The sequence below is a fragment of the Penicillium chermesinum genome (genome assembly GCF_028974085.1).
Source record: "Penicillium chermesinum strain IBT 19713 chromosome Unknown utg000008l:1.0-1752722.0:1.0-1753981.0, whole genome shotgun sequence".
NCBI lineage: Eukaryota > Fungi > Ascomycota > Eurotiomycetes > Eurotiales > Aspergillaceae > Penicillium > Penicillium chermesinum.
Window position 1 is genome coordinate 159,684 of NW_026695318.1, and position 23,612 is coordinate 183,295.

The 23,612-nt window shown below is 51.5% G+C and overlaps 13 protein-coding genes across 13 annotated transcripts; 7 read left to right on the forward strand and 6 right to left on the reverse strand.

Moving 5' to 3' along the window:
- Nucleotides 1-1,135: 1,135 nt before the first annotated feature.
- Nucleotides 1,136-1,963, forward strand: N7468_009842 (uncharacterized protein; the record flags this gene model as incomplete). Its single annotated transcript, XM_058479137.1, has 2 exons — nt 1,136-1,447; nt 1,496-1,963. The coding sequence occupies 2 exons, from the start codon at nt 1,136-1,138 to the stop codon at nt 1,961-1,963; spliced, it is 780 nt and encodes a 259-aa protein (XP_058325705.1).
- Nucleotides 1,964-3,874: 1,911 nt separating this feature from the next.
- On the reverse strand, nt 3,875-4,075 carry N7468_009843 (uncharacterized protein; the record flags this gene model as incomplete). Its single annotated transcript, XM_058479138.1, has 1 exon — nt 3,875-4,075. The coding sequence occupies one exon, from the start codon at nt 4,073-4,075 to the stop codon at nt 3,875-3,877; it is 201 nt and encodes a 66-aa protein (XP_058325706.1).
- Nucleotides 4,076-5,784: 1,709 nt separating this feature from the next.
- On the reverse strand, nt 5,785-6,587 carry N7468_009844 (uncharacterized protein; the record flags this gene model as incomplete). Its single annotated transcript, XM_058479139.1, has 3 exons — nt 5,785-6,073; nt 6,130-6,487; nt 6,554-6,587. 3 exons carry the CDS (start codon nt 6,585-6,587, stop codon nt 5,785-5,787), a joined length of 681 nt encoding a protein of 226 aa, XP_058325707.1.
- A 370-nt stretch (nt 6,588-6,957) lies between these two features.
- N7468_009845 (uncharacterized protein) lies at nt 6,958-9,017 on the forward strand (the record flags this gene model as incomplete). The annotated part of the gene is made up of 4 exons (XM_058479140.1): nt 6,958-7,249; nt 7,398-7,955; nt 8,069-8,560; nt 8,620-9,017. The coding sequence occupies 4 exons, from the start codon at nt 6,958-6,960 to the stop codon at nt 9,015-9,017; spliced, it is 1,740 nt and encodes a 579-aa protein (XP_058325708.1).
- Nucleotides 9,018-9,099: 82 nt separating this feature from the next.
- N7468_009846 (Acyl transferase/acyl hydrolase/lysophospholipase) lies at nt 9,100-10,179 on the forward strand (the record flags this gene model as incomplete). Its single annotated transcript, XM_058479141.1, has 1 exon — nt 9,100-10,179. One exon carries the CDS (start codon nt 9,100-9,102, stop codon nt 10,177-10,179), a length of 1,080 nt encoding a protein of 359 aa, XP_058325709.1.
- Nucleotides 10,180-11,965: 1,786 nt separating this feature from the next.
- On the forward strand, nt 11,966-12,514 carry N7468_009847 (uncharacterized protein; the record flags this gene model as incomplete). The annotated part of the gene is made up of 1 exon (XM_058479142.1): nt 11,966-12,514. The coding sequence occupies one exon, from the start codon at nt 11,966-11,968 to the stop codon at nt 12,512-12,514; it is 549 nt and encodes a 182-aa protein (XP_058325710.1).
- A 556-nt stretch (nt 12,515-13,070) lies between these two features.
- On the reverse strand, nt 13,071-13,506 carry N7468_009848 (uncharacterized protein; the record flags this gene model as incomplete). Its single annotated transcript, XM_058479143.1, has 2 exons — nt 13,071-13,442; nt 13,489-13,506. The coding sequence occupies 2 exons, from the start codon at nt 13,504-13,506 to the stop codon at nt 13,071-13,073; spliced, it is 390 nt and encodes a 129-aa protein (XP_058325711.1).
- Nucleotides 13,507-15,411: 1,905 nt separating this feature from the next.
- N7468_009849 (uncharacterized protein) lies at nt 15,412-15,809 on the reverse strand (the record flags this gene model as incomplete). The annotated part of the gene is made up of 2 exons (XM_058479144.1): nt 15,412-15,441; nt 15,510-15,809. The coding sequence occupies 2 exons, from the start codon at nt 15,807-15,809 to the stop codon at nt 15,412-15,414; spliced, it is 330 nt and encodes a 109-aa protein (XP_058325712.1).
- A 1,193-nt stretch (nt 15,810-17,002) lies between these two features.
- Nucleotides 17,003-17,311, forward strand: N7468_009850 (uncharacterized protein; the record flags this gene model as incomplete). The annotated part of the gene is made up of 1 exon (XM_058479145.1): nt 17,003-17,311. The coding sequence occupies one exon, from the start codon at nt 17,003-17,005 to the stop codon at nt 17,309-17,311; it is 309 nt and encodes a 102-aa protein (XP_058325713.1).
- A 227-nt stretch (nt 17,312-17,538) lies between these two features.
- N7468_009851 (uncharacterized protein) lies at nt 17,539-18,255 on the reverse strand (the record flags this gene model as incomplete). Its single annotated transcript, XM_058479146.1, has 2 exons — nt 17,539-17,746; nt 18,020-18,255. The coding sequence occupies 2 exons, from the start codon at nt 18,253-18,255 to the stop codon at nt 17,539-17,541; spliced, it is 444 nt and encodes a 147-aa protein (XP_058325714.1).
- Nucleotides 18,256-18,291: 36 nt separating this feature from the next.
- Nucleotides 18,292-18,801, forward strand: N7468_009852 (uncharacterized protein; the record flags this gene model as incomplete). Its single annotated transcript, XM_058479147.1, has 1 exon — nt 18,292-18,801. One exon carries the CDS (start codon nt 18,292-18,294, stop codon nt 18,799-18,801), a length of 510 nt encoding a protein of 169 aa, XP_058325715.1.
- Nucleotides 18,802-19,632: 831 nt separating this feature from the next.
- On the reverse strand, nt 19,633-20,665 carry N7468_009853 (uncharacterized protein; the record flags this gene model as incomplete). Its single annotated transcript, XM_058479148.1, has 4 exons — nt 19,633-19,858; nt 19,918-19,935; nt 19,994-20,219; nt 20,647-20,665. The coding sequence occupies 4 exons, from the start codon at nt 20,663-20,665 to the stop codon at nt 19,633-19,635; spliced, it is 489 nt and encodes a 162-aa protein (XP_058325716.1).
- A 278-nt stretch (nt 20,666-20,943) lies between these two features.
- N7468_009854 (uncharacterized protein) lies at nt 20,944-21,402 on the forward strand (the record flags this gene model as incomplete). Its single annotated transcript, XM_058479149.1, has 1 exon — nt 20,944-21,402. One exon carries the CDS (start codon nt 20,944-20,946, stop codon nt 21,400-21,402), a length of 459 nt encoding a protein of 152 aa, XP_058325717.1.
- Between the last annotated feature and the right edge of the window lie 2,210 nt (nt 21,403-23,612).

The following is a 23,612-nucleotide window of genomic DNA, read 5'->3' on the forward strand; positions in this document are numbered from 1 at the left end:
CTGTGCAAAAAAATGATGCCACAGAAGGCGGCAGCTCCCGAGAGGATCGTTCCAAAGAGCACGGCGATATTCTGCTTATGGACTTCCATAGAAGATTGACCGATGTCTATCTGAGCCAGCTGCGCCATATCAACATTGGCTATCGTCGGAGTGGCTGCCGTGGACGTGGATGTTGTTGACGTGGATGTTGTTGACGGGGATATCGTCGACGTGGATGTCGTCGGAGATGTAATACTCCTGCTCGTCCCAGTGGGCATATTTGTATGCTCATGGGTGGGAGGGCCAGCGGCAGTGGTGTAAGGGTGGAGATCGGCAGACGTGTGTTGCCCTTGCTCGGAAGGTGCATAGTGTCCTTCGGTATTGTTCAATGACTTTGATCTAACGTTCCATCCCGACGGTAAATGGGTCTGATCAAAGTCGCCTGCGAAGGTTGTGTGGTAGATTTGGTCTGAATGGGAGAGCAAATCATGCGGCGGAGAGATCATGGGTGGTTCACTTTGGAAGCCAGTTCCTCGAACCGTTGTCGATCTCAGGCTTCCGCCCGTGGTTGAGGCTGGCGGTAGAGCAGCGGGCTTGTATGGATCGGAGATGCCCGCGGGTAGGTATTGGAATATACTCGTGGGTGCGTCAAGGTCGACTGATAGCGGGCCTGAAATCAAAGACCTGGGGCATCAAAAAATCCGGTTCTTCCCCGGGTTCACCAGAACAAAGAGACTGACCTAGGTGGCTGGTGTGTATCATGGTCTTTGGTGGCTCTAAGCTTGATAAAGCATAATATTCTGCGGTCCCTGAAGCAACTGCACTGCCGCTGCGGGCACTGCCGGTGAGCTTGACGCCGTCGGATTCTTGTGTGGCTGTCCCGTTATGGCTGGAAGAGGCCATGAAGCTCTGCACCCCCTGTGGTAAGCCCACCGCTGGACTTGGCTCCGTTATCCCCGCAATGGATGCCGGAGCTGTAGGCACGGTCGGGGCTTGGCTCAGCTCGACCAAGTTTGAGGCCGTCGCTGCATCTAGCCCGGCTAGATAAGATTGATCATCCGAACTGGTCTTTACGGTTACTGGTGACACTACCGAGGCCATATCACTCGAGCTCGGAAGGATTGACAGAAGAGTCATGTCAACAGTTTGACTTGGAATGTTCTCCCTTTTGCTGGATTCTGGCGGCGCCCAATCGACCACGCTTGACGACGTTGCTGTCTCTGGCTCTTGGGATGCTATTGCCATGGTTGAAGCCGTATCATTTTCGCTTGAGGCAGGAGTCTGGTCTGTAGGGGCCGGTAGATTAGCGAACGTGGTGGGTGGGTTGGAGAACCTGGTCATTGTTTCGTCTACCGGCATGGCCTTGTTTGATGTAGTCGGGCTGACAATGGCTACCAAGCTGGTGCCACTGCCTGCTGAGTCTAGACTCCCATCGCTTGTACTGATTGGACTGAAGACAGCGACGCCAGTAAGCGACAACGGTTCTGCGAGACTCGAATTGCTTATCGGTTTGTAGCTGGCCGTACTCCGCTCTGTCGTCTGTGGTGAAGCCGCACCGTCAGTCCTGGCTATGGTTGATGTTATTGTTAACCCTGGCTTGCTGCTAGCCGGTATATGGGATGAGCGAAGTATCGTCACGACAGGATCTTTTGTGGCGCTGAGCTCGGCAGAGGCCGCTACTGCTTCTGAGCTATCGTCGGTGGCATTCCGAGTTGACTCCGATCCGCTTGTGCTTTGTGGGTTTGATAATGGAAGGTTTGCGCTGGTAGACGGCATCACAAGTGACGTGCTTGCCCTGTCTGGAGCTATAGTGATGCCTTCACTGGACCCAAGCTTAGATACCTGGTCAGCCACATTGTGGGAGGACGGTGTGCCTCTGTCTGCCATAACAGACGGCCCTAATGAATTTGTTGTATTAGTCTCTTGCTCTATTGCCATGTTCGAGCTCTGGGTCTCCGCCGGCGCTGTGGAATGTAGATATTGAGGGGTTTGTATAATAGCTTGAAAGGTTATCTGATGCTAGACGAAACATCAAGGAGATGTTTCCGGGCCTATGGAGATAATAAGGTCAGAAGACTGTAGCCGACTACAGTATTAGCGCCAAATTACAGAAACGTGGCGTTTTTTGAGCGATGCAAATTTACGGATATGTACTTCTGGATTTGAGCAACTCTCCCATGGCTTACTTGTCGGAGTTTGGATATGGAACCAGATGGCTCAGACCCGAAGATACCCCAAGTCCCAATTCAAGCTCTAAATGTGTGCCCTGTTAGATGCTCCTTTCAGCTCGAAAGGTTACCTTTGGATTATTCTTAAGCGGAGGACAGTCTTGGGCGCGATCCCCTGGAAAGAGCTCGGCGAAAAAGTCGGACTGCGATTTTCTGTGCCCTTAGTCCTTCCTTTCTTGCAATGCGTGCTTTGAGCAGTCTAGGGACATGGGATAGGAGCCGAAAAATCTTCTCCGTGCTTTTGCCATGCACGCTGTTTCGTGAAAAATACCCTGATTTCCGTACCCTCATGATCATTCTGATGATATGCTCAGCTATCACATCTACTTGCACTTCTTGATGACCGAGAGCCCCATTGCTATCTGGAGAGCGTATCAACTCGCCGGCTGAGGGCGGATACTGTTCATTGACCACATGCCCACCGGGAGGAAGGAAATAGCTCAGTCCGGGTATGCCAGACTCCGTGATGAGCAATTGCGCTATAGATGCTAATGTCCTTTCGGTCTTTTCAGAGTTGTCAAGCTGGATGAACCGGTAGAGGACGGGCAGCAAATTGATCTGGTGGGTTGGCCGGAAGGGTTGGGAAACCACTGTCCCACGTTGAATGGTTGGGACCCCGTTAGGTCTTTCTTTGCTTCGTGGGATTTCGTCTTGGCGCCTTGCTCGACCATCATATATAATACTTTGTAGCGGTTCCTTATCCACCTCTAAACAAACGATCAGTACGATGTGGCTTGGGGTCGAAGGGAAGACGCAAAAGCCCTACTCTTGTCTCTTGTGGATGTATTCACAGACTCAATGCTCTGATGCCTGGAACTATGGACACAAAGGCAGCAAGCCGGCGAGTCTTCAGAGGAGCCCTTTCTGGCCATGTTGAACAAAGATCTGTTATAACATCTCCAAGGACCCTGTATATATCCCCGAGAATCAATAGGCTCTTCGGCATGCTGGTAGAGCCCCAACCAAATAAATAGGTCGCTTATGTATGCTGTACAGATCGTGGCGAGCTTTCTGAGAGCCCCGCAGAAAGCCGTTCATTCTAATAAGCTTGAATGTGTTATATGCGTCGAGTATCTAATCTTCCTGCGGCCCTAAATTTGAGCATCAAACAACCACCTAGTTGAGGGCTCTTATTGCCACGGAAAAGCGTCTCAACCGTGCTTGTCCTGCGGGCCAGGTATGACCTTTTGGGAAGGTCGGTAGATAAGAAGCCCTGCACGACTTTCGACGCCTCCCAGGGCACAAAACAGTTGCCGCCACAATTGCCGGCAAGACGCCGGACCACAGTTCCTCGATCCCAACAACCCCCCTCCCCCCTCCAGGACATCATGGCCCCCGTCTCAGCCGAGTGAAACAGGAACAGTTACGGAAACGGCGCAACAACCTCTTGAAGCGCCACAATGAATTCTGGCGCCTGTACTCCATTAGAAGCTGGCTAGTCATGGAGATGCCGAACGGAAGAATATATACGTACCAGTCAAATCCTGGTGTACAGATGCCTAGTGAGGAAGACATTGTAAGGTCGTTGAAAATAGCATAGTCTTTCTCCGTTTTGACCGTCTACAGAATAGCCGCTCACAATCCGCGGTTCATCGGACCCCAGCCGACTATGAACCTACTACGCCTCGTAAGCTGACCGTCCCGACGCCGCCCGTCTTTGATATGACTTAGCTGGAGGGCATCCGATGGGACAATTCCATGAGACCGCGTTCGAGCTGGTACTGTAACCGCGCAACCAATCCCAAATGTCGGCGGGCCTTCAACGCTAGAGCGTCGGGCCCAAGCCTGAGGGTAGCCGAACTTTCGATACAGGGCACTACGCAGCGGCGGGGGCCCCACCACACCCAAAGATCCTTGGCGCGTACCATCTCGCGGTACGATCATTCTGTACTGTGTCGTATGGCTACATTTGGAATCATCTATCAACTACTTCAAATAATGAAAATACGTAAAGGAAAATTCTCTGTTCATTCCTGTCACTGGTACTCGATTTTTGCCTGGTGTTACCGCCTTGGTATAAGAGACCTTCGAATTATGAAGATAGGGGCCCCGGGGGGTCCTTTAGTGTCTCAAAGAGCCCTGTACAGCGGTGGCGATGTCTATACGCTTGTATCTATGTGAATTTGCTTCGCCAACTCGCAATGCATCATTGATGACGGCGTCATTGCCATATGATCCGTTGTAGGTTGACTAGAGGAATAAAAGGTATGGTCCGTTGAGATGTGCTTAACCGGGAGGAAGATAGAGGGGAGAGGGGGACTGGTGGGACTTGTATGACCTAGGAGAAATGAAATAAAAAAAAAAAGAAAAAAAAAAACCGAAAACGAAAACGAAAAAAAGGGTGAAGGTAAAGAAAGAAAGAGAAGAAAGCAGGGAAAAGGAGGCTGGTGGTTTTACCCACACTAAGAGTTGAACGCGAAGATGGCAGTCGGAGTAAAGGGGCTACCCAATTCGGCTATCCGGCTGCCAAGGCTTCTGCGCGCTAATACAGGTCTCTATGCCGCAAGATCCAGTATAGAATATCCCGGATCTTTGTAGGGTTTGAATCATTTCCCCTACCCTCAGCTCCTGCTCAGTATGGCTTATATGTTGATTATATGACCTACGAAAGCCAAAGGTTCGAACAGGCCCAAGCCGGTTCGAGTTTTGGGTTTTTCCAAGAGGATAGTGAATTGACTAGCTGGGTCATACAGAGGGTCCTACCCGCACTATATATATAATATATATATGGAGGAAAGATATCATCCACATATTCAAGTTTGGTGGTGGGCCTTCTGTATATCCAACATCACTATCTAGTATAGCGTGGATCTCTCCGAAAGATCTAGATAGTAGAGCTGGCCCTCGCTCCCTAGCAAGCGTAGCATAGATTGCGGCGGGGGCTATACCGTGGCATTCCTTCTCCGGTCGCATATCGCACCGCCCCGCATTCATGATTTATCCAGTATGTCAGCCGTTGGCCGATTATGCCGCTCCCCACCGCCCTTGATGCCAGCACCATCTGAACTACTGTCGTCCGAACACATGCGAAAGTGGATAGTAGGGTGGTGGGAGTTGGGTATTAGATCGGTCGTTGTAGCTTCTCCTTCTTTCCCTTCTCCTCTTCCCTCCTTAGCTTTAGTATTCCAAATTGAAACGCCGTTGTTGCTGTGTCCCAACTTCGCTTAGGTTTCCCCTTGACACAGTAACCTCAATAGAAAAGATTGGCAAAAGAAATATCAGACTTCGAAGGCTTCTTGTTCCCAGAGCCTCAATATGGTACTAATGTTCCAGATAACAAGGCCTCAGCCGACACAGAGGAATACACATTCCTACAAGCACGGCAGCGGGATTGGTTTTTTCCTTTTTCCTTTTTCCTTTTTTCTTTTTCTTTTTTTTTTTTTCTCTTTTTCTCTCCTTTTCTCTTTTTTTCTCTTTCCCTTTTCTTCCTTTTCTTTTTGGGTTTCTCCTATATGCCCTTTCCTTTATTGGGGTAGAATAGAATAACCTGCAAAGTCCAGGGCACGTCCAGCTGTTTCAGGCGTGAAATACTGCGGCACTTCCAATTTCCGCACGTACCAGTGCGCCACACCCGGTCTCAATGCCTAACTGTGTACGCAGGAGGTGGGCTTGGAAGGTCGACGTCGTTTGCGCACGAGCAGTGTGAGCTTTGAAAGGTCTCGCCATGAGATTCGGCCAAGTCTTCCGCCACGACTGGTTGGATCAGAAAAAACTTATACCAGATCGAAAGGATGAGGAAGATCCCGGACGTGGTGCCGGTGACGACGAAGGTCATGATTGCCATGATGGAACATTCACCGGAGTGATTAGCCAGGACGCTGACAAGCGTGGTGAGCAAACCAGCCACGGCATTCATACAGCCGGGTCTTCCGGTCGATTAGTAACTATGGTTGAAGGAGCGGCGAAATCACGAACCACCTACAAGAAGATCTTGTTGACCACCCACGAGTAGCTCTTCCGAAAGCAGACGAAGAGATATCCCAAGAGCGTAGCCCCGACGACGAAGAACAGGCAAGCGATGGCTAGTAAGGGAGGATTCCTGATGGTCCTCAAGACCGCCCGCCCAGCGTCATTTGCTTGCAGCGTCTTCTCTACCGCAGTTGAATCGTTCAAAGAGGTGAAAGTCGCAGGAACGACCAGATACCCGGCTAAAAGGATCCAGTTGGCAGCGCTGGCAGATACGTTATATCTCCAGTTCATCTGCGCTTCCTCTTTCAGAATCCGCGTGTACTCGGTCTCATGGTTAGAACATGATGCGCAGTCATGGACACGCTGACCGACTACACTTGCGCTAGTAGCTCCAGCTCCAGCTCCAGCTCCAGCTCCAGTCTCAGCTACCTCCACACCTTTGATCCGAACCTGCCACCGCTGGGTGAACATGGTCGATGATACAGGGAGACAGGGAGACGAGTACGGTGGTTCCGTGTCAAGGCTTAAATAAGGCAAGGCCGGTTAGTCCGAAACATCGACTGGTTCCTGGGCTGCAGGAAACGGCAGCCCTCTCGAAACAGCCGGTAACGCCCTCCAGGACCCGCAAGATATGAAACGATCCACGCACACTGCGGGCGGGGGCACGGATGCGGCCCGGCCTCGTCCTTTTCATGCGGGTTGTCCGGTGTGCGTGCTGAAGTTGGCTGCCGTGTCTTAGGCTAGGCCCGTGGGCTATATCAAGGCTCCTCGGCCGCACCCCGACCGATGCCCTGGGGCAGAGGACCCGCCCCCTCTCGCCAGGTCTGTGCCGCAGTTCGCCATGGCCGCATGGCTCGATATCCTAACCGATGCCGCCGGTCGCACCCTGGTCGATACGGGACGGCTAGAGAAGCTTGTAGGAGACCTGGAGAACCCCGAGTCTCAATCGCCGTCTCTTGTGTATTTTGCCGGTGGCGACTCCCGCGTCGCCGCGCTCCAGGCCTTGTTCCCCTATAACAATATCACACGGCGAGGCCAAACGGGATTCGTACGGTTGCACATCAGTACTGACACTGCTAGGACCCAGCGCCCTGTTTTCCTGGCAGAGGGAGATCTCAGAGCCTACCCTACCAGTCAAATGAACACATGCCACTGGCCCACAGACAGGTTCCGCCGATATCCCATTGCTTCGCGGCAGGACTCATCCTTAGCAGACATACAATGGCAAATTATCTCTGATTTTATCTTGCCATGGACGCAGGTCCTATGTCTTTTTCGTAGATTCCGTTACGCAGCTGGAGCGGATGCAGAGACTCCTGCTGGCGCCCCGTCGCAAACTGACAGTGGGGGCACAGCGGCTCTCGTCCCCTTCGCAGGTGATTGTTGTCTTGACCGGGAGCACTTGCGCCTCCGTCGACATGGCCGTGGAGACGACGCTTTGCTCTTGGCAAGACGACCCCCAAATAGAAACCACCCTTGTTGACCTGCGGGGCCGACAGATGCTCTCTCCGACAGCTAGGTTCGACCCGCTGCGTCGGGCGCTTTCAACAAGTCTCCACGTCGCACAGAGACGGTGGTCTGAGAATGGCATTGCATTCTCTGCGGCTCACCTGTACGCTCTTTGGGAACGAACGATCCAGTTAGAGGTCGGGACCGCTGTCCACTCGGCGCTGGACTGTCTGGCAATTGCGCGAGAGAACCACAGGCAGACAATCTCTACAGAACACATCCTATCGTTTTTGACCGAAGCCAGCCCGAGCGGCACAGGGACAGAGGCAGAGGCGCATGCTTTCATCGCCGCGGCGCTGATCATGCATGCCTATCCGCCCCGGATGCACAGTAAGCCTCTCCGTGCCTGGACGATGCCATGCTATTACGTCTACTGATGAATGGGCCAGCCTTTCCACCAGGCGCCGTGTATAGGGAGCTTTACTGTCGGACCTTAATACGAGCTTTCGAGGAACACGGGTCATCGGATGGTAAGTTTGATAGCGGCCAGATATATCACTACTTCGAGCGCTTCTTCGAGCAGCGACAAGCTGGGAACCCAGCATCCATCATTCGGCGAGCAAGCGCGAATGCATTCCTGGTCCGCTTCGGAGGACTCCGTTCCACGTCGACCTGCTTCTCCTGTCTTTGCAGGCCGCCCGAGTACGCGCTGCCCTGCGGACACGCGATCTGTGGTACCTGCGTGATCATCTTCGGCGCCAAGGCGAGTCGAGGAGAATATCACTTTGACGTCAATGAATGCCCCCTTTGCGGGGAAACCTGCCAGATGACAGTACGGCAGCTCCCGCCGACAAAGCGACCGGTGCTCCTCAGCTTGGATGGCGGAGGGATACGGGGGATTATACAGTTGGGACTGATCTGGTCCCTGGATCAAGCGTTAGGTGGGGAGATACCGCTTAGCGAGATATTCGACTTGTGTGCGGGCACCAGTGTCGGTATGTAGTCGATTGAGCCGCCCCGGGGATCTCCCCTCACTAACCACGCCGTGGCCCAGGGGGATTGAACCTGATGGATCTGGTGTTTAACGGTTCCCGTCCGGAGACGAGCTTTCAAAGCTTCTCCGGATTCGCCAGAAAGATCTTCGAGAAGCCCGGGGTGGTCAACATGCCCTGGGCCAAGTGTCTCAAAGGGTTTCTGAAGGATGGCCAATATGACGGCCAGAATCTAGAGGGGGTGTTGCGAGGGCAGCTGGGTTCCAGCCGTCGGATCTTCAGCGCTGAGACGACTACATACCCGGGTCCCAGAGTCGCTCTGATCACCAGTCGGATTTCCGACGGCAAAGCTTGCGTCCTGGCTAATTACAGGGGGTCCGGAAATCGACAGGAAGACTCGGCATACGAGTTCCTCGTCTCTGGCACAAAGAGCGAAACCCCTTTGCTGTGGGAAGTGTAAGTGCTTGAAAGACTGTCGCCTCTCCTTCTCCACTTCCTCTCCTCATGGTTCCCCTCCCCCCGCCCGCGTCGTTCCGAAGCAAATGCTCGAGGTAGACTGTCCATATGCTCCACCGACGGAAGACCTCTGGAAAGTCCCGATTGCTGATGTGCCGCTTGTAGAGCCCGGTGCTGCGTTGCAGCCCCTTGGTAAGGACCCCAGCCGCGCCGGAGACGAATCATTGACGAGTCGCAGGTTCTTCAGCACAAAGACCCTCGCAGGCTTTGGTCCGCTGCAGGATGGTGGGGTTCGTGCGAATAATCCGCTGGCCATTGTCTTCAAGGAGGCGGCGATCCTATGGCCTGGTGCAGAGAAGCAGGATCTGCTTGTCTCGATCGGCACCGGCACGACCGTGAAGCGTCCGAGCTCCACGGGCAGCAGGCAAAACCGAACGGTACGCGACAGCGCGATTCCTCGGATGATCCGAGCGGTCTTGGCCTCGCCCTCGATGGACGCTGAGCAAGGGTTCTTCGAGGCGCTCAACCTTGTGCCAACACGGATGCGCACCGACATTCATCGACTGGACCACGTTGTGCCAGGGCGTCTTCCGCGCTTGGACGACGTAGATGCACTCGGGTTGCTCGCTCAGGAATCGTTCTCTGTGCCCGACGCGCTCATTCGTACCGTGCTAACCACGGGCTTTTTCTTCTTCGAGGTAGACCGGTACCCGCTTCCAAGACAGGGCTCTTTACTCTGCCACGGTTCCATCCTGTGTAAAGGCGTCGTTCCGAGGTCGGTGGTCCGGCGGCTGATCAGAGAATTCCCTGATGCCCACTTTGAGACCCAACAGGGTCAATCGCTTGGTCGGGTCGATGAAGACGATGGCTGCGTGGATTGCGGCTACTACCGCAAAAAGGTGACATTCCCTCTATCTAGCCGGGAGGAGTGCTTCACGATCGGAATTGCCGGGGCGGCGGGTCACCAGCGGCTAGGGGGCTTCCCGACGTCCCTGAACGAGCTCCTGCTGGCCCAGCAGGCGTTTGATTCTTTTGGACGCTCGGATCACTCCACTGTCACGTGGCCGCCGCGCCGTGTGTGCTTCTGCCCCCGAGGCTCGCGGCGAAAGGTGCATTTTGCTGAAGCCGCCACGGTGAAGAAGAGGCCTCGGACCGGAGAGCACTGATCGACGATTGATACAGCGGGTTTGTGAACTCGGGCTTGGTCGGTTGGGATTGTTGACCAGCATACAGAATGGTGTGATCCTTGACATCCTCTTTCCGGTTAGGGTGATTGATGCCGCCAAAACGCCCAAATCGACTTCCAGCGCCCGCAGCCAGGAACCAAAAGGCGTGGATTTGGCAAGCACGTATACACAAAGTCTCCGGAAAGATTGAGCATTTGAGAGGCGAACAGATGCGCACGAAAGGAGTACTAAAAGACCGGTGAATAGAATAGCATTCCTGTTTGACCCAAGGGCACTTATATATCTAGAACAATAAATGTCCGTTCTCTCTCCTGTCCTATCGAACACCTATAGCACCTTAAATGCCCTCTATCTTCTGTCATGATGCATGGTGTTCCACTGGGTAGCACCAGCGCACCCCCTCCCTATACGAGACATGGTAAGGATAGATATATTCGCGTGCTATCAAGGCCGGGCTGACATGTAGCAGACTGGAAAAGTGCCAAGGTGTTCTGGGCTGGTCAGCAAACGTGGTCGGTGGCTAAAAAAAATCAAAACCGACTATCAGATCTGCAAAGCCATCCTTAGTACTTCCAGCTTCCGAGCATCCTCTCAGGCTGTCAAAGCTCGCCAGCGTATGGCGAAAGTGTCACTAGGGATCAAGCTTCTGGACCGTAACGCTACAGGGGAACACCTGCCCCCGTGTGAACAGGGAAGGCGACGGATGGTTATGTTCAGTCGCCTGGCCGAAACCATGAATGAGATCGAGTACTACACAGGTGTGGATCCCTGTTGTTATCCCTGTGCGCAGCGCACGAGAGACTGACGGTCTTAGCCTTTCGGTTCCCGTTTCATAACAGCAGCATGAGACAAGACGGCTCCTTGAACTGTAGTCATTTCTCTAAGATGAAGCTGGGAGAATAGGTAGATCGGGAATTCTTGACAAGCTAGCCGTAATCTCATTAGCTATAGTATATACTGAATAGTAAAGATATATCAGGTTCTTATGTGGCGATTTCTTGAAAAGGCACTCGTTGAAGGGAGTTTCATAGCGTCAGCCTGATCTAATCAGTATTCGACAGTACAACCTTACGGACCGTTGTGGGGTCCAGTCCAGGAGGTTAGAAACAGACAACGACTCTCCGGCAATCAGTATATAGTGTATCGCTTAGCATCGGCCGCAACATCCCGTGGTCATCCTGCGCCCTTCCATCGCGTTTGGCCTCGAGCCCAGGGAACAATCTATATACTTCACGACGACGCTTTGGTCTACAAGAGTGTGAAGGAGAAAGGAGGAGATTGTTTTATGACCTGTTCCCTAACGGTATATTGATATCACTATAGATAGACGAAACACTAATCCAGATGCCTTTAATCAAAGAACACATCTCCTGATTACCTGGAGCGCGAGTGCTTCGAAGCCTTTTTCTGCAAAGACTATACAAGGGCTAGAGTTGTATATCTGTAGATGATATGCCCTTTCTTAGACTGGCGCGGAAGCCAGGTGTCGGCTGTATGATACATCCTGCAAACGCTACAAACAAACAAGTTGATGTCACGTGCCTAAAGCACCTAGCAGGAAAGGTGGCTTGCTAGGTCGCGTTCGTCTTAGCTCTTTAATGATGGACCCCCGCCAGACATTGACTGCCGACATGAGCCCGCCATTTATCGCGGCTAGATCACATGCATTATCGCTCATTTACGACGCCTGTACTTCTTGACCCTCTCCACATATCCTTCTACTATAAAAGGTCCCTTTCCCATACAGATCAACGCCCATCTCCTCATGTACATTCCAGACAGCGAGGTTAGTGTTCCTTGTGACGACACGTCTAGTATTTACAGCCGATCCTCCACATCCCCCAAGTTCTGGCGACCAGCCTCAACCCCCTTACCATCTCAACACAGCCTACCGGAGATCAACTCGCTAGACCACCAGATTGCACTACTCCAGGGCTCTACCATCGCACTTGAAACCACCCGAGCACGTCTACAGGCGGGCAAGACCGAGCGGAGGAAATCGGAGCAGGAAGCGGTGAGCGAGAAACTCCGGCAGTACCACAAGCAGGAGGCCGAGAACCGTTTCTACCGGACGTGTCGGAGTAATCTGCATCAGCTTCTACAAACCTCTTCCGACGTATATGATATGCTGGAGCTGCAATGCGAGTTTGAACCTGAAGTAAGCCTATTTGGCAATGTGAGATTGCGCATGGCGGCAGAAACTTTGCAAATGGCCCTGGATGCTTCACGCACCCAGGAGGTACAGGCAGAGCAAGAGTGGAAACGCGAGTGGGACCCTTCGCCAGCACACGGAGTCCAAACAGGATGGATTTAGTCGCTCAGAAGCGTGGAAACCGGCGTGGTTCCTGTTTACCTTCAGATTATCTGTCTAGTCCTAGAGATAGAGGCTAGCGAATCGTCAATAGGAGAACGGTACTGAATAAAGTCACTTGAATCTCGTTATACAAGGGGAGGTGGTTAGTCACCTAATAGTATGCCAGGCGCATAATCAGGTCATGTACCAATGTAGGGTAGACGTTCATGTATAGGTTTTTGTGTGTATCACTGGACCTGGGAGTTGAACCTGGGCGACCTCAACGGGCCTGAATGAATGAGGCCTGAGTAGTGACAGCGAAACTAGTATACTGTGTATAGCATGCTTATGAAACTTATAAATAGGGAGTGAGCTTATACCTGGCTTTTACTTGGGATGGAAAAGTCAATCCAGCTAATCTCCATTAATCTAGTTCTTCGAACCTATATCGCTATCTTCCGTATCCTCAGCTTATCTGTTGTAATCCCATTAAAACAAAACCTTAGGAAGCTGCGGCCAGGAAGGATAAGGCCCTTGTGCTTTCAAAACAGGATTCTTGGTACTGACATTGCAGCCATCAGGCTTCGTCAAGTTTTCCGTCTGCTGGACCCGCAGTCTGTTGCACATCCGTCTTCTCGCCGTTCTGAGATTGTTGATTTTGCTCGGCTTGCTCGGACTGCTTGAGCACCAGATTAAACATGGCGTCGAATGACATAGGGCTTCCATCTGGCTGTTTGATCTCTTGCTTCCCAATCAATAAGTCCAAAAAGTTCCCCATTCTGCAATTGGTCTCATAAAGGACCTCTGCAAGGGTGGCAAGCTTTTCCGACTCGTGCCGGATTTGCGCCGATGTTTGACGTTCAGCTGCGAGCGCCTGCTCGTACTTGGCTACCACCCGCTCTGCACGATCTGCGCGTGTATTGAGCTTAGCGATAATCCGGAGGACCTCCTGTTTCACTATTAGAGAGACCAAGACCACAGAGCGTAACCCTTACCGATGTTTCCATGCTCATCGTGACTGCCGCGTTCGGGTTTAGCACAAGCTCAAGTGCGAGAAGAATTGTAAGCTTATTTGATGCAGGCTATACAGTGATAGAGCCGGCGAAGTATAGAGGTAGAGACAGGCTCTTTAAAGACCTAGGACAGCGGTGTAGGGGGGGCTATTTGGGCCCGAGATGTTTTTGATTTGGAAAGCTACAGCCATCTAGCAATCTTGATACCCTTGTTAGCCCTTGGGCTAGTCGAGCTGCACTGTACATGCGTCTAAGGTTTGAGCGGAGGCAATTGTAAAAGGCTTCATAGTATCCACAATGCTCAAAACATGAACACTTGAAATTTTAAAGCGGAAAAGTCGACAGATTGGCTATTTTGAATAAGATAGTATGATACGCCTTGATTGAATACCTCCCTAGAGTGCTTAGAGTTGACCAAAGAGTGGTAGAGATATACGTGCTACTTAGTAGTTACAGAATATAGGTCATTGTAACAAGCTCGTCTTTAATCTACTCAGTCATGTATATTCAGTAAATATAAAAGTATAATTAGCTCTATATAATAGAGAATGAAACTCTCGCATATAGAGTCATTCAAAAAAGAGACTTTTGGATTTACATGTTAGAAACTGAGTACATAATAGGTCTAGAGAGATAGTCTTAATGGTAAGATGTTCAAATTTCCAAACTTAAGTATCCTATTTTTAGTATTCTACGTTGAGCACTCTGTTTTGAGCACTCTGTTTTGAGCACTCTGTTTTGAGCACTTTGTTTTAAGCTATATATCTTATTATTTAAGCATGATTTATAGATTAGATCCTATCAAATAGAACTAAGAGATCTGGTAGTGCTATCAATATCAAATTAGCTGTCTATAAGTTACTGTAAGAATGCCATACAGACTCAGATCTAGACTTGCTTATGATAATACGATAGTCCAATAGTAGACTGCTTGTAGAACCTCCAGACTAATAAGCCAATACATCCTGTAAGCAAAGAGGAAATGTATAGCACCATGCCTTTGCCTAGCCCAACAGAGGCTTGCGAGCAATACCAGTAGCCTAACCCCACAAGTACTTGCACGCCAGAGAGCTCAAGGAGTAGAAGAGGTAGCCATCCTATCTCACTGCCAAGGCCTGTGGCTCTGACAGGGTCTTCGAGCTGTGTGTTTAAAAGAATCGTCAAGCCCCCCGAGACAACTGCAGTGGCTACTGCGCTGCACAAATGCCCCTCTGATATCTGGATCAGCCTAGACTTTGGATGATGGAATTCTTCGAAGGATAAGAGGATGACGGCGAGGATAGAGACCATGGCCGCAAAAAGACCAAGGAAGCTATAAGGATACTGCTTCCTGGAAAGGGTTGGATATGCCACCTGAGAGAGCATTGCTTGGTCCCTGATATACTATCTAGAGCACGTTGTCCAACACTCATACACGCACATGTGTAGAATCAACGGCTGGGAGACTGCTACAGCTTGGCGTCCAATACGTTCCAAGGTGCAAGCTTTACGCCTTAGTCATGGACAGGCCTTTTGGTGTTCGCCTATTAGAAGGATGAAAGGAAATATAAAGGGGTAGCAAAACAGCTATATCAATTATCCGGACCAATATATATAGTAAGTAATATAGAAGGAGCGACCTGATGTATTTCGTTCAGGGTTGCCATGCGGGCCACGCGGTTAATTTCCCCAGCAGATTTGTGCCTAGAATAGTTGATGAGCTTAGAACGCCCTCAAATACATTGCCAGGCTCTTTTGAATGGCAAGCAAGACCCTGAGGATGTCCTCTCTGGCAGACTAACACAATATTTATGTCTCAAGATAGCGCAGAAGCGTCAAGCGCAACGTAAAGGGAAGCATGACCCTGGTCCCGGCGTTTAATCCGTTTATATTATTTAAATAATACTGGCAACTTGCAGCCTGCCATTATTCAGCATTGCCAGTTCTTTCAATAGTCTGGGCACAGACTGACACTAATCCATGTGTAAGCTATCATAGCCTAAAAGAGCAAGGGGACGACTCACCAAGGCTATTACTTCTGCGTCTTCAGCGCCAAGATGGACCAAGCCGCTGACAACTTCATGGCTCCCCACCAGGCGGTCAATCCAGCAGTCGACCACTCCTAGATTCCACTGATCGGTGGACGACTTCAGTTGTGGACATTGCCTCACAAGGACCCAGGTTTTCCGCTCTATAGCTTTCAGAGTTCGGTGGAAGCCCCGTCGTAGCAAAAGGAGATAAAGCGAGCGGTAGCTGATACACCGCGAGCGGAAGTATAGGAGGATTGCAATCTCCTCTCTTGACCAGGTCTCTCTGCTAGACATTGTTTCCGAGCCTACCCATGGCAAGCCCTGGTATGATAGGAACGAACTCACTCTGGGAGGTGAGTAGGAGACTTAATGTGGAAGTTCTTGGGTAGCGCAGGGCATCCGACTCTACACGATGAGGCACGGCTATTTATTATCAGGGAGCCCTGCTCATTCGGCTTTAAGTTCTTCACGTACCACACAAAGATTGGGAATGCCGAAGCAATTCAATTGAGTTGAGTGGGCCCAAGGCTTACTGCCCGGACAAGAAGTGAATAGAGATAGGAGCAAGGTCTCCTTTAGAACAGTAAGGTATTCCTACTCAGGCCCGGTATGCCATATTGGCTATATGATTGTATATATCGGGCCTACCTATATTCATGCTTATCAACTCAAGCGTAATAGAGCCGATGTTGCAGGGAAAAAGTTTACAGACTAGAAATATGGGGACAAAACCTCTTCTGCGTACCAGTCTGGGTTATTTGGAATACTTTGTTGTGATCCTATCGGGAATGATACTAGCCATAATTCAGGATAATTCAGGATAACCAAAACACTGAAAAGAGAAAGGACTAGTCCCATAGAAAAAGATAATTCAAAAAAAAAAAAAATTGAGAAAAAAATTTAGTACGGAATATATTCAGCCGAAAAAATTTGAACGAAAGAGAGAGATGATCAGCTTGCCAAGGAAAAGAGAAGCGTAGGGAGCGGTATGAGTCCACACGGCGTAAACCGGATAGGTCGGACACGGAGACTGACTGAAGCCAGTGTCGTTATGGCCTTGTTATTAGAGGGGGTTTACGACCGAAGATGACTAATACTCCTACGAATTCAGCATGAAGTAACTCGATACTAGCTTTGTAATCACAGCCATCATCAAAGCGATCTCGACATGTCCTCCGCGTGTTGATATTGATTGTGCGAGCGCTAGCGGGCTATCACGTGCGTTGGCTATAGAAATAACTAGTCGTAGGCGCCTTCCGAGGACCTTCTACACCGCCCGGTACACCGCCCGGGGCAAGTTGTCGGTCACATTGTGCGCGTGACACCAACGCACTATAGCCGGCAGGACCGGCCGGTCCAAGTGGAAAGTCGAGAAAGCGAGAAAAGTCACTGATCTAGGCTGTTGGTCAGTGGAGACTTTAGCGTAACCCCAGTAGCTGCCTCCCTAGCTGCATTACGGGGCTATAAGGTCGCGCAACGGTCAATGCATGCACAACGCTAAAAGCCTAAGGCGTGGGCCCCCTATTGGTGGGGGAGTGGTGCCGTTCCTGACAGATCTGTGCAGCGGTCGCAGGACAAACAGTGTCCTGCAAGCAGATCCACTTCCCCTCTCCCTCCCCGAGTTCCTAATGGTTCCTAACGAGTATCTCTCGCCGATCGACCGAGCACAATCTGGCCAGGCGGACCTGGTAATGAGAGCAGAATATGAAATTGAAGCTCGAAGACCCGCATCGCTACCAGCGGATCAGTATGTGCCTGGGCTTTGCCCAAGTGGCTTTGGTCCGGGGAAGGGCTAATGCACGAAATGTCGATCCTAACCTGTTCCTGCCTTTTTATGTGGGGCCCAAGGAGGCGGCTCCTCTACATGAACCATGGGTCAAGTATAGACGGAACCGACCTATGCACGATTTGGAATAATGTCCATGAAGCTCGGCAAATCGGAACCGTTGCGCTCGGAGAGGCGACGCCGATGCGCCCTGTACTTGTACTCCTGAAGCCCCGCTTGCGCGACGGCCCATTGCCCTCAAGGGCCCTTACCGGAAGGATCTGGCCGACGATCCATTCCGGCCTCGTAGATTAGTGCCAGCACAATGCCAGCTTGTAGCTCCTGTATCGCAGGAGGAATGCCGAGAGACCCCTGCTGGAGTGTTGTGCCTCGGACTTGTCTCGTCATGGCGTCCGACCTCGGCGGTCGGACCCCGGCGTCATACCGCGAAAGGCTAGTGCCGCCCCTAGCCCTGAAAATTTAGGCGCGGTGTGGCCTGGCCTGCGGTGATCGGCCCACACCGCGTGAGACGTTGGCCTGGTAGATCATCCAACAGAGAAAGCGCAGGCCATAGCGCCCCAACTTACCCCTGCACATCAGATCGAGAGTTGTACATTAAAAGCCACTCATCCCCTCCCCGCAGCGGTAACCTGTACAGAGGCCTCTGTTTCCCCTGCATTGTCCGTGACAGTCACGGTCTAGTTTTCCTGCATTCCACAATGCCAAAGATCTCAGGCACCCGCGATGCGGGACCCGTGGTTCCTGGGACTGGCCGACGGGCGGGACGAAGGCCCGTCCCCCCCACAGGAGCCTCGAGTATGGCCGGACGATGCGGTGGACTCGATTCTGTCGGTCGCGTCGCCCACGCAGAGCCACATCCAGGTAGGTCTCCGGCCAGCAGCAGCCTAACGCCCCATCGCCGAACCCCAGGCAAATACCGAGACCTGACGGTGTGAACAGAATCACCCTGCGCATGCTCCGAGCAAACCTTCGCCAAGCTTTAAGAGGGCCATGGAAGCCGCCCACCCGGATTGTAACGCGGTGATCACCCTCGCCGATCAACACTGCAAGGAGCTCCGGACACATATTGCACAGCGAGAGCGTGAGACGGCGGAGGAAATCAGCAATCTGAAAAAGGCTCTCGAGGGAGCAAATCGAGACAAACGCAGATTCTTCGAAGAGGCTCGCGGGTGGAAAGCTAAGGCCGATCACCGCCAGACGCTCCTCGACAACACGAACCGTGGCATTCCACTGGAACAATACAGGTCAGTCCTCACGGATATCTTCAACCAGGCTTCATCTGTAGTGGAGGTAGTTACAACAAGACTAGCCGAGGCGGGTATGGTGACTTTCTCGCCGAGCCCACCTGGGTTCGTGGACGATGACAAGCTTCGGTCTCAGAAGGGGGACCTATATGACTTGGTGGACCAGTCCCCTCCTGCAAACCATCCGAATCTTGAACTCTCAACGCTGGGTGCTCAGGGACCCATTGGCATCGAGCCATGGCAGACTATATGTTGACAACTACATATCTCTTTATGTACAGAAGACTTTTTCTAGTAGAATGTTAGATATAGAATGGCACCCAACCCGGATCATCCAGAGGAATCAAAGAAGAAGAGGAGAGAAAAAAGGAAACAGAAGAAACAGAAAAGAAAGAAATAAAAAAGAAAGAAATCAAAAAGAAAGAAACAAAAAAGAAAGAAAAGAAAGAAAAGAAAAGAAAAGAAAAGAGAGGGGAAAGGGCTAGTCTATTTTTGTTTAGTGGCTCCTACTGTAACAATCAGTTCCTGTCAGCAAAATTATATGTCATCAACCCGAGAGCGATAGGGGGAACGGCTCATTTCGTAAAGGATCACTGTAAATCCTCTCAAGTACCCTTGGAAAATCGACAGAGGTGGAGTTGGATAGCCCTTCACTGATCATGGTAATACACGTAACTCAAATGGCCGGAGTTGTGCGAATGCTGCTATCCAGAAGAGTGGGTAACAAAGTAAAGCAGGGAGCCATTTGTGATGCCAGGACTATCCAACTCAGTGCTGTGATCATTCCCATGGAACGTTCTCTTTAGCAGGCGGCATTGCCGCCATTCAATATGATAGGTTATAGTATCAGTGGTAGTGTCTGCCGAGCCGCTCGCCAAGACAGGCGCCGTGACCACGCCCGCGTATTCCGAATGTGGTCATCCTGATTATTTTTCTGTTAGCTACTATTGATCCCTGCGGGGCCGGTGTATTACGATAGATGATGACTGGACTGTATCAGGTAGAGATTAGAATCGGTACTATCATGCTCGAACGGGGAAATATATCGGTAGAAACCAAGGCGCCACAATTTCCCTTTCTACTCTTGCTATTGCGGCGATCTCCTAGTGCGGATTTTCCTCCGGTTGTCTGGACCCTCGGCTGACACTCCCTGCTGTTCGACGAGACCCTGGAGTCTGGCAACCTCGGCCTGCAGCTTGAGCACCGTATCTTCGAGGGGACGGATCTTATCGCATGACTCCGCCATGTCCTTCACACTTCTTTGGATCTCCCTGTTATAGTGGTGCTGTTTCTTCCAGTTGTCACTGGAATTACTGTGGCGCGGGGCCATCAATTTAGCTATCCCCTCCGAGATACAGAGTTGCGTTCTCACCTCATCTGTTTTTCAATCCTAAAGCCTTGTCAGCGAGTGCAGGGGGTCGTGCGAGGTAATGGCCGGGGAAACCCACATTGTATAGACCTTCCTCGGATCCGCCGCTGATCTATCATCCGGAGGGCCACCTGCACTATCGACGGGTGCTGTGATCGACGTTTGAGCGGGCGGCCTCTCGTCGTCCGACGGATCCTCGTCGATGCCGTGCCCAGGATGATAGTCGAAGCTTTCGTACACGTCTTCGTCGACGTATTCGAAAGGGCAGTCTGCGACGGGAGGGGGTGGGGGGGGAGTCGGGAACGCTATAGATATCGGTCGCCTTGTTGTCTTTTCGAAATTGGCGGGCTAGCCATTCGTTATAGAAATCTTGATGGCTGTCAGCGGACAGCCCGAAGCTAGCCCCCATCGGCCTGGCCTGACCAGGAACGGACATGCTGAAGCGAACGTGGAAAGAGAAAAAGACAGGTCTTGATTCCAGGGGAGCAATTTGCACGATAAATATATATATATTCATAGATAGCGGTCTACGCGCCTCACAGGGCCGGTTCATGCCCGTGCACCCCCTGTCTCTAGATCCCTGCCACAGAAAGAGTATGTAACACGGTATACGTCCCCTCAAACTCTACGCTGCGAAAGGAGCCGGGGGGGTCTTAGTCTTCTGATGGAACCCGTGCCCGGCCTCGCATTTATGCACCTGGCCCCATCAAGTCGGTGGTGGGTCGTGCATACCGTCGGAGGTTTTGGGCATTCGGGGCCTCCGCGATCTAGCGCGCAAAATTGAGCGACGCCAATTTCGCCGAGGCATGGGACGTATGTAGGAAGCGCCTTTACTTCCAATCATCCCCCATTGGCCACCGGTATTCCAAATTCAATGCACCACTCTGCATCGGGGCCGCATTTATTTGCACAGGTCGAGGAGCCCTCAGCTCGCACGAAACAAATGCTCAATCCTTTCCTCTCATCTAGCAAACTTTCCTTGTCCCTTTTGGCCCCATTGATCCCCATCCGATCCGCCGCGTTCCCACTATGCCTAGCGGCAAATACAGTACCTGGACGGATGAGGAGAAGGCGGACGTGACGGACTGGATGCGTCGCCACAAGCATCTGTCATGGGAAGCCCGATGTGTGGAATATCGTCGCCAGAAAGGCATCCACAGGACGGTGAGCTCGCTGCGAAACGGCTTCGGCCGATACAAGAATGACGGGAGCAGCCTCCAATTTCGACCAAAGCGAGCAAAGCGAGCAAATCGAGCAAATCGAGCGAATCGAGCAAATCGAGCGAATCGACCGACCCAGACAGAGCGAGATTCGTCGACCGGATTCCTCCTCTCCCCCAATGCTCAGCTTCGATCCTCTGGACCCGCGGGTTTGCGTAGTCCTCGACCATTGGGGCACGGCGGACGCTCGGCGACTGATCGCCATGGTGAGCCGGTCATTGATCGAGCACAACCAGAAACACCCGTCATCACCGCCCCTCCGAAGTAGGTCAAAGCTGGCTTCATTCCTGTGTGCTGTGGCTAACTTGCCGAAGGGACTACCTGCCTAGACAGTAAACTATCACGGGACCATAGGCGTGGCGCAAAGAAGAAGCAGGCAATACGACACCGCTACCGGTCGTGTTATGTTGAATAATGTCATGTAGCATCGCGGGAACCCAATTTACTCTGTGGGCCTGTGCCAGACTCTCATACGCGATCAATCAACGGATCCAGTCACATGTCGGGCAAACTAGTTCGAAATATCATAGATATGGACACAGGCTGTCCAATTTGGAATCATTGCGTCCCCACCAAGTTTGGCTATCAAGGCTGAGACCAGCAGAGGCCAGTTATGCCTCTCGCTAGTGCCTTCCAGCCTGGATATCGTCTTGCACAGCAGGAATTTGGATGAATCGGTGGACCTGGTATTGCCACCGCTTGGCGTGGAGGATGGTTTTCTCTTAGGTGGGTATACCGCCCTTGCCGGGGGTCTCGTTGAGTTTCTCAGTCGTTTACGTCTAAACCTTTTTTAGGCGCTAACCGACCAGAGGCTTTGCTAGGCCGCCACCGGGACGCGCGAGGCGCTGCAGATCACGCCAAGCCATGCAAGTCAAGAAGGCTCCGATCCAATCCTTCCAAGGTGACCCACTACCGGGGACTAGAGAGCTGACGTTCAGCGATCACGTATAAATTTGCCGGGACTCTCGCGCTTGGTTGTCCGCGAGGCACGGAAGTCTTTCCGCGTATTCCCAGGCCCAGGACCCACCTTTCTATGGAAGGTTCCATTTGACCAGTGTATCCGGTGTGGCGACCCAGTTTTGTTTTCCTGATTTTTAACCAGTTTAGGATTAGTATGGTATTGGGTTAGAGAGTGTGGTTCATCACCGGTGTGGTCGGCTCTCATCCACGGCATGACCCGTCATCCCCGCCTTGAGCTATTCGGACGAAGGTGGAAAAAGGACAACCTATTCGAATCGTCCGTGTGGATGTCTGGTCTGTAGCATAGTCAGGCTCATTGGACCGCCTCCAAGTTCCGGAAAACGGTGGTAGGGGCCCGAGCCTCAATAAAAGTGACCGGTTGTGGGTTGGGCTCAGCCTTGGATTTTTTATTTTTTATTTTTTATTTTTTATTTTTTTTATTTTCTATTCTTATTTTTTATTTTTATTTTTATTTTTATTTTTTATTTAATTTTATTTCTAATCTAATATATATTTGTCTACACTGGTCGTATATCCTCATTCCCGAATGGGCAAGATTATCCCGCCACATATCCTACCTCTCCTGCCCAACTTCGGATCCGAGTTACTAGTCGCCAGTGACCCAGTCCTATACAACCTTCATGGAGTTAGCCTGTGGCCAGATTTTTGCAGTGCGCAGGGCATTGAACAGGCAGCTGGCGGCCAAGTGCTCTAGGACAGCTGAGCACCAATCCGCAGCGCCGGCAGTCATTCGTTCGGGTCCATGGTCCGGTGATATTTGGTTCTTTGATTCAGCTACAACAGAGGAAGATTGGGTGATTTGAGTCAGTGCCCCACCTGGGTATTATTTATTGTATTTATGCTAGCCACCAAGTCGGCCATCCGAAGGCTTTCCTCGTCTCGATTCGAGAGAGGATATTGTACGACATCTGGAATTGCTTCCTAGCCTAGCATTGCAGAATGGGTTTACTGCCTCACAGTAACCAACGCGGGCACGGGTTGCAACGCCAACAGCCAGCGTCCAACCGTGACCCCGTGACACGACCCAGAACCAACCAGCAGCAGAGTGGACTGAATAGAGCTAGTGGTGTTTTCAAGATAAAGCATCGTGCTGCAGATCGTCCACCGTGGACTGTCTGTGAGGAAGCATTACTACAAGACCTGCCACAAGCGAAATGGAATGAGGAGGCCAAAAGTGAACTCTCGCACCTCTATCATCGGTTTGTACCTACCTGTTTCATGCTCACAATGTCGCACTAATTAACAGCGGGCGGCAGGAAGAAGCACGAGATGTGGTGTTGTATTGCGAACGAAATGAAAATGCCATGGAGAGCAGTGGAGGCCATGCATTGGCAATTGAGGGACCATGAGCAACCTCGTCAGCCCATTCGTGTCCATCCAGGCCAGAGCCTATACCCGCCGTTTACGGAATATTATACACACGAAGATAACCGGCTTCCTATGATCAGAACGGCTGGAGCTGAAAGGGAAACGCAATTGCCTCCTTTCCGGATGCTA